This window comes from Lactuca sativa, chromosome 8 (assembly GCF_002870075.4).
Source record: "Lactuca sativa cultivar Salinas chromosome 8, Lsat_Salinas_v11, whole genome shotgun sequence".
NCBI lineage: Eukaryota > Viridiplantae > Streptophyta > Magnoliopsida > Asterales > Asteraceae > Lactuca > Lactuca sativa.
The window spans coordinates 184,834,878-184,843,965 of NC_056630.2; the positions used below are offsets into that span (position 1 = coordinate 184,834,878).

General features: G+C 28.7%; 1 protein-coding gene across 1 annotated transcript; it reads left to right on the forward strand.

Annotated features, from left to right (window-relative positions):
- The first annotated feature begins 344 nt into the window (after window positions 1-344).
- LOC111877385 (RING-H2 finger protein ATL8) lies at window positions 345-1,379 on the forward strand. The gene has a single exon (XM_023873916.3). The coding sequence runs from the start codon at window positions 513-515 to the stop codon at window positions 1,098-1,100; it is 588 nt and encodes a 195-aa protein (XP_023729684.1). The 5' UTR covers window positions 345-512; the 3' UTR covers window positions 1,101-1,379.
- The last annotated feature ends 7,709 nt before the right edge of the window (window positions 1,380-9,088 follow it).

The window sequence follows — 9,088 nt, forward strand, 5'->3', positions numbered from 1 at the left end:
TCGTTTTGGAGTACGATTTTTTTGCTTCTAGTTTAATCAAGAGCTCAAACAAAAGCTCCAAAAATAATAGGTAATTTATGTAGTGCTTAAGAAAAAAACTATTAAGTTTTTTTTTAATCAATTTGTAGAATTGTCCATAAAAAGTATATTTATGTATTTATCTTTTTTAAACTATTATTTTTATATAATTTTATATATTTAAAAAAATTTCAACTACTACCATATATATAATAAATAAAAGTTATTATTACATATATCTCTGGTCAATTTTATCAAGACCATTGAAAAAAAAAAGAAAAAAAAAATTGAAAATGATTTGACATTGCTTAATGGGATTATGGGAACAAAAGGAAGCACGTGCAATTCCATTTGGTAGTTACCCAGTCACATGTGCAATCCGAGCTCCAGTTCAGTCCACAATCCACATATATAATCTCCAATTCCTTTCCAGTTTCCACCATACTCATTACTATCTACAAACTTATCCTCTCACAAAATCTCTCGAATGAACCATGGCTCGTTCCTCCAGATTCCTATCCACCGTCGTCAACTCCCCCTCAACCGACATGCCGGTGGCGGAACCTCCTGAAGCAGTCACCATGGAGTCCGACTTCGTCGTCATACTCGCCGCTCTCCTCTGCGCTCTCATTTGCGTCGTAGGCCTAATCCTGGTAGCTCGATGCGCATGGCTTCGCCGCGGATCTGTCGCCAACGGTCGTCGGATCGCCGGACAGACGTCTGCAAATAAAGGAATTAAGAAGAAGTTCGTTGATGCGCTTCCAAAATTCTCGTATGATTCTGATTCTGTTAAGGAACACAATTTATCCGCCGTTGAGTGCGCGATCTGCCTGGCGGAGTACGCAGTCGGAGATGAGATCCGATTGCTGCCGCAGTGTGGTCACGGATTTCACGTCGGATGTATTGATGTGTGGCTCGGTTCTCACTCCTCGTGTCCTTCGTGTAGAGAGATATTAGTTATCACGAGATGCCGGAAATGTGGTGATTTTCCGACGGATTCCGTCGGACAAATTGCTCCGGCGGCGGAGGTTAAAGGTAGGCAAATCAATATTGGTTCTAGTTCGAATGAGTTTTTACCGTGATTTATGTGTAAAGGAAGTGAAAATCATGTCGACGTTCATGCTTCAGTGATCGGATATTTGTCCGGTTGTAGAAGTTTATTGTCCGTGATACGGTGGATATTCGTGTGATGTACATACAGAATTTTGTCATGTAGTACAAAGAGTACAAGATCGTGCTTTGATAAAAAAATCTCTAGGCTCGAGAATTTCGAAATATCGATCCGTCAAAAACTTTATTTTATTTCCATTTATGTTAAAACTTATAATCTATTTTAATTAAATTACTTTACAGGTAATAAATTATATAGGGAAAATGACTTTAGAAGGTAACTAAATGTTACATTTGTTTTCATTTGGTGCATTTTTTTTGTCCTCAATATACTATCGAACTTGTTGTTTGTGTTCACCATAACCTTTTTGACCGACTTTTGACCTGTGATAGTCGGTCAAAGGGTTATTGTGAATACAAACAACAAGTTCGGTGGTATATTGAGTACACAGAAAAGGAAAGAGACCAAATGAGAACAAACTCAACAGTTGATTACCCACCTGAGTCATTTTCTCAGAAAAGTTAAATGAAATTAAAGTTGCAAAATTATCAAAGACTGCAACCTTCTTTGGCCATAAGGTATATGAAAAGTGTTTCGGAGGGGTAACTTCGTTAAAACATGGTCTATGTTATGCTTAGTGTGGTTAGTTATCAACACTTCTCTACAAGAGGATATGACTGTGTATGAGAGATATATTTATCAGCATAAACATTTACCTCAACGTATATTATGGTGACGTGTCTGCAAAAGATGCATGATATTGTACATATTGATGTTGTATCTTATCTCATGCATTCGATCTTAAAGCTAAGTAAACTAAAAAATCACAACACTTGTGATTCCACTCGTTTGTAGACTTGTCTAGAATCTATGATACGATAAATCATTTGACTGGAAATATAAATATAGTCATGAAATGCACATGCTTAGTCAAGATTCCCCTAATGAATATTCAAATGTATTACAAAGTTGTACATGTATGAATAATATTCTTTCATGTGTTATGTTTTGAAGAGAATCAAAAATGAATTTCATAAAGTCATTAATATTAGCAGGAGATGACATGAGATTTGTTGTAACTGAGTAAAGGGGAAATGATTCAGGAGAGTAACCAACTGTTTAGTTTGTTCTCATTTGGTCATTTTTTTTGGTACTCAATATACCATCGAACTTGTTGTTTGTACTCACCATAACCCTTTGACCGACTATCACAGGTCAAAAGTCGGTCAAAAGGGTTATGGTGAACACAAACAACAAGTTCGACGGTATATTGAGTACAAAAAAAAATGAACCGAATGAAAACAAACGTAACAGTTAGTTACCCTCATGAGTCATTTTCCTGATTATAAATTTCATTTACAGTACAAATGCTAAAACCAATTGATGCATGCATGTCATGACTACCTTATTTTTTTTAAAGTTTGTTAGGTTGTTATGTTTAAAAAAACAAAAATGGGTCGTAAGTTTGTTTTTAAAAAGCTATTTATACTAATTTTTTATGAGGTTTTTTTTCAAATATATCTTTAATTAATTATAAAATATATATTATTGTAAATATCATTTTGTATATTTCAACTAGTTTACCAAAACTTACTTTTTATCCTAACTTTTAAACGAACAATTATTTTTTTAGTTAACAACTATTTTTCAACTATTAACTACTTTTTCAGCTACGAATAACTTTTTCAACTTTTTTAGTTAGTACAACTAAACATAACTAAGTTAATGATACTTAACAATTAACATATATAAGATAATCCGTTAGACTCACCACTAACCACTATAGTGGTGGGTGCCACATCATCACCACTAACTACCAGTAAACCTATGAAATAACTACTACTAAGATCATTTCCAACTCATTTCCTTTTTTTTCCATGAAAAATGGAGTAAAAAATAAGGTAAATAGTATTACATCTCCAACCCTATTCTATTTTTTTTTTATCCCACTTTTACCCCAAAAATATTTTCAATTCTTCTAACTTATATAATTGTCAAACACATAATTTTTATTAATTTCGTTTTAACAAATATATAATTTATATTTTTTTTTCATTACAATAATATTAAATAAATAAGATTATATTTATAATATGTAATTATAAGTTTTTGTAAAATACGTTATTATGTTTTAAAATTTCAATATGTATTTAAATTTTAATATGAATTTATTAAACAAAAAAACACACTTTATATTTATAATTAATTAATATAATTTAATATATAACACAATATTATAAGTATTAAATATTACATTTAAATAATAATTAGTAGATAAAAAACCAGAAATATATAAATATATAAAACGGGTGAGTAAAATCGGCAACTCAAAGTTCATTCCCATTTTGGGGGAAATGAAGAGTATAACACCAAATATGATGTTATATTATTCATTTTTCCCAAAATTGAGGAATAAATAGAATAGAGTTGGAGAAGAATGGGGGCAATAATAGAGAATGAGAGTGAGTTGGAGATACTCTAACCACTCTACTCCACATCATTTTTTTTATTATTTTTAATTTAAAACTACAATAAAATTACATTTTTTGAAAATAAAAAAAATATTGAATTTTTTTAATTAGTTTTTCATTAATTATAAAAATAAAAATACAACTTCAAACTACATTACTTAATTAACCTACAATAAAAAAAAACGTTATATTAACTTAAATAATCTAAATTAAAAAAAACTAATATTCTTTCATGTTGAGTTGATACAAATGATCCGCGACATCTTCTTGATGATTTAAACACGTTTCACTTTTATTAATTTCAGCAACTCGTGATAAAAATTCATTCATTCTCGATACGAATTCTTCAAGCGGGATGACCACGTCATTCGGATCATATGTGCAAATCGCTCGACCTTGATCTTCAATGATCATATTTTGTATTATAATACATGCTATATCATTCGTTTAATTCTATCATTATCCTAAAGTCGTGTAGCGTATTTCACTATATGTCACGTCTGCTTGAGGACTCCAAATGCCCTCTTGATATCCTTCCTCGCTGATTTCTGTCTCTTTATGAACGACTTTTCATTTTCACTTCGAGGAACCGAATATTCCTTCATAAGTGTAGAATAATCCGGGTATATCTCATCATAAAAGTAGTAACCGTATTTGTATGAATGTCTGTTTACCGTGAATGCCATATCAGGTGATTTGTCGGTCCAAAGATCGTTAAAAAGTGGAGACTGGTCAAGAACATTAATGTCATTGTTAGACCCCACAACTCTAAAAAAGAATGACATATCCATAAATCTTGAGATGCGACAGCTTTTAGGATTATATTTGGTTCACCTATATCTCCTCGAGTGAATTGGACACGCCATGCATTTGGACATTTTTTCCAAGCCACATGTATACAATCTAGACTGCCAAGCGTACCCGAAAATCCATGCCTCTCTTCATGAGCCGAATATAATATTTCAATATCACGTGGAGTTGGTTTACACATATATTCTTGATGAAAAACCTTATACACACATGCGCAAAGCCAATCTACACAATCAATTGCGGTCCTCTCGGATACTTTGAAGTATTCGTCAAATGCATCAAATGTTATATCGTATCTCAAATACCTAAGCTCAGCCGCACACTTTTGTATACTACTAAAACTCATTCTTCGTCTAGCATCGGGTTTTTGTTTGAAAAAAAATCATAACGAGCTTCTAAAACATTACTAATAGTTAAAAATATAACCTTATTTAGATGGAAGCGACGTTCGAATACGTCATCATTGTAAACACAATTACCGGTGAAGTAACCACGTACCAATAATTCGTATGCGGCTTGGTGATCATAATTGACGATCGTCCTTGTACGAGCAACATTCGAACTTTCTTCATCATGAATGTGTTGCACAACATTGAAGAATGTCGAGACGAATTCTCATCATCCGAGTAAAAAAATTTAACAATTTCAAATCCTCCATATGTTTTTTTGTTTATAGAATGAGAGTAAAATGTGAGGGTTTTATTAGATTTATATAGGTATTGAGTTTTTGAAAAAAAAAATAAAACTTAAAAAATGACCGTTGAACAGTTAGAAGAAGGAAAATGTTTTGATTCGCAGTTTGAGTTCGTCGTCTTGAACATGGAAGATCACGACCACGACCGTGGTCGTGGTCCAGCTCAATTGCGAAGGCGATCGTGTTATCCATACCGGATGGTCTAAGTAATAACATACAACTTACAACAACTAAAACATCTTTAGTATACTAAAGGTGCATTCATAGTTATGCGATGATAAAATGTGCTAATAATGACAGATTTATTTTGTTATATATATATATATATATATATATATATATATATATATATATATATATATATATATATATATATATATATATATATATATATATATATATATATATATATATATATATAGAGAGAGAGAGAGAGAGAGAGAGAGAGAGAGAGATTTTACTAAAAGACACATGCTTTTACATTAAAATATTTTATATATTTTAAATCATACTCGCCTAACTAAATTTGAAATTAAGTTATTCTAGCAAAGTGAAAAACTTGATAGCAAAATTTATATAATATTTTCTATATTTTAAAGAATATCTTTCTATAATTTCTTCCTATTTATCTTCCTATCAATATGAAATGATGACATGTATCAAATTTGGATAAAATCTACTCTAATAAATGAAGATTTTTTTGGACACATGTCACACTCTCATTCAAATTGTCAAATGTCATTTTGCGATTATCTTGAATTAATTTTTTTTCACATGTCATTTTATAGGTTCTTCTATTTTAATAAATTTCATATAATATTTTAATAATTACAATAAATGTAGTAATAAATGAATATCAATTTCATTAATGGATATACTTTCTTTTATCAAAATAATCAAACTAAAGCTCATCAGTTTATTTTATTGATTTATTTAAACTTAAAAGATAAAAAAAAAATCAATTTTAATAATTCATTATTTTTTTATTTTCTTATAAATCCGAAGTTCTTATATATATATATATATATATATATATATATATATATATATATATATATATATATAGAGAGAGAGAGAGAGAGAGAGAGAGAGCTAGGTTCAGGTATTTAATGTAATTATTTTGTTATTGTATGCATAAATGTGAGTCAATCAAAATTAAATAATCAAATAAATAAGGGTAATTTAGTAATTTGTTTAGTAACTTCCAAAAATAATCCATATAATCATGGTATTGATTTTTAACCTAATTTCTCCAGGTTTATATGTAGAGTCGTTCCCCTCTTTATCTAAAAACCAAATCTTGGCCAATCTACAAAATTGGAATAGATTAAGATCTCAAGTCGCCACCACCATCGTTTGCTGTTGCCGCCGATATCCAGCCACCATTCTAAGTTATGGCCGCCATTGCGTACGAACATGGGCATTGGAATAATTTGAAGTCCCTCTCTTCTAATTATTCTATGATAGCATGACTTTCATGCATTTAGAAAATGGAAAAACAAAAACGTGGTCTGTGACTTTAATGGACATTTACTGGACATTTAAAAAGTTTGATATTTTCATCTCTTCTATGAAATTGGTAACTTTTACAAAATTATATTTAATAATTATTTTGCAGCTTTTTGGATGCCATGGACCTCTTGTAAATCGTCAAACAGGAAGAGCATTTATAAATGTAGTTGCTTAAAGTGGATTTTGTTCATTTAGAGTATCTTGTTAATTAATAAACTATATTTCAGTCGTGTTTAAATGTTTTCATTTTGGAGAACTCAATACTCGTTTGCTTCTTTGTTGTAACGAGAATGATTTACTTCGAGGCAGTAGTCGCCTACCATCGATTACATGTAAGCTTCATCTAACCTATCAATTTTGCAAGATTATTGGTATTTATAGTTTTTTTTTCTTTCATTCTTTGTGTAGCAATCCTTGCTCGCCAACTGTTTGCTGAAATGGCTGAAAGAAATTTTTTGTCCATTTCTGATGAGATCCATCTTTCTGTGTATGATTCATATATTTGTCCATTTTCGGGAGAATATTTACGGTATCCATCTTTCTGTGTATGATTCACATATTTCTCCATCAACTTATGAAACTACTTTCCAGTTATCCCTTAGTGGTTTGTGTATTTTATACAATTCCAATTCTATTGGAATGGAATCACGAATTCAAATCCTATCGGACTGGAAACACGAATTCCAATTCTGTTTGAATGAAATATGGATATTTTCTCATTGATTATACATGTTCTACAATTTTTCTTATTGGTTTTGGTGCAATTAACAAGTCTGCGTATCATTCCAAACGAATATAGTTTTTTATTTATCATTTGCTAATACGTTATTGGATTCTAAACTATAATTGGATTTGTTTTCACAGAAGTTGATGCTTGAAGAACAAACAACAAAATTGAAAGTGTTTCTTAGCAACATTATTCTATTAGAAAGAATTAGTGTATTTGTTAGATTTTGATGCTTTTTTCTCGATTTGAAAGTTTTTTAGTTTTACTCTTTAACATGTAATTCTTAGCAATTGTTACATATATTCGATAAGAATTAATGTAATTTTTGTTTTAATTCTTCAATTGCTGGTTCGAGAATTTGTTATTCTACAAGAAATTTTTAAAGTCACGATCAAGAAATATGTTCAACAATATTTTTATTATTTTATGGTTCTAGAATATTTTTTTTTTGAACATACTCAAACATTCTGTCAGAATGTCCGAACTAAAAACCTTATAATTAGTAAAATGAGATTTTCAAAATTAATAGAATCTATGATCCCTTAAAATATGCAAATTTCATTTATTAAATCTATATTAATTGACTAAAATACCCTTCTAGTTAAATTACTTGGTATTTTTCAATTATATTTAATTCAATAATATGTATTAATTATTTTTTAAAAATAAGTAAAATGATTGGCCCACATTTATGCATACAATAATACAATAATTACTTTGAATATTATCACATAAGCATATATATATATATATATATATATATATATATATATATATATATATATATATATATATATATATAATAATTACTTTGAATATAATAACATATGCCTATATATATATATATATATATATATATATATATATATATATATATATATATATATATATATATATTACATCTAATTAATAATATTTTAGTATTCTTATCATCATTTCAAATAGATAAAAAAAAATAGCGAACAAATAAAAATAGAATAATTAATTTCTCAAATCAAATTTGCATATCCCATTGGGCTTTTTTTGCTATCTGAGCACCATAAAACAAACTAAATGAAAAAAATAAAAAAAAAATAAAAAAATTGAATAATTATGGTGACCCAAGCCACATGGACGGGCTAGCTGATGGGGTTTTTATTTGCTTTCTATCACATGTTGCTTCATGGATGAATGATATATTTACGAGATAAACTTTATAATAATATCAATACTATATTACCTAAATCAGAAAAAATTAAAAAATATTAAAATTTGAATTTTCTTTTTTTTCTCTATAAACCAAGTTTAATATTGCCATACTTTATATTTGATTTTAAATTTTATTCTATTTTTTTTGTATATGTTATCATGGATTTTCTGTATCCAAATTTCATTTTTAAATGTTGACACTATTCAAAACTATATAGACTTCGTAATAAAAGCTCATAACGTGCTAAAATTGATTTGCTTTGATATATTGGAAATTTTTTTTTTGGCATTCATTAATATATATATATATATATATATATATATATATATATATATATATATATATATATATATATATATATATATATTGTATTTGCAAATTTATATTTCATGTTACAAATAATGTAACTTGATTTATATATTTTATTTAGCATGTTTGATGGATATAAAATAATTTTTATTTATTTTTATATTTAAAATATATAATTTATTTGTTTGAAATAAAATGATTTATTTTAACTAGCGGAAAAAACCCGGGCTTCGCCCCGGTCCATTTT

What these genes read in the sequence shown, in the direction of transcription:
- LOC111877385 (XM_023873916.3), top strand. Translation starts at nt 513, where the DNA reads ATGGCTCGTTCCTCCAGATTCCTATCCACCGTCGTCAACTCCCCCTCA.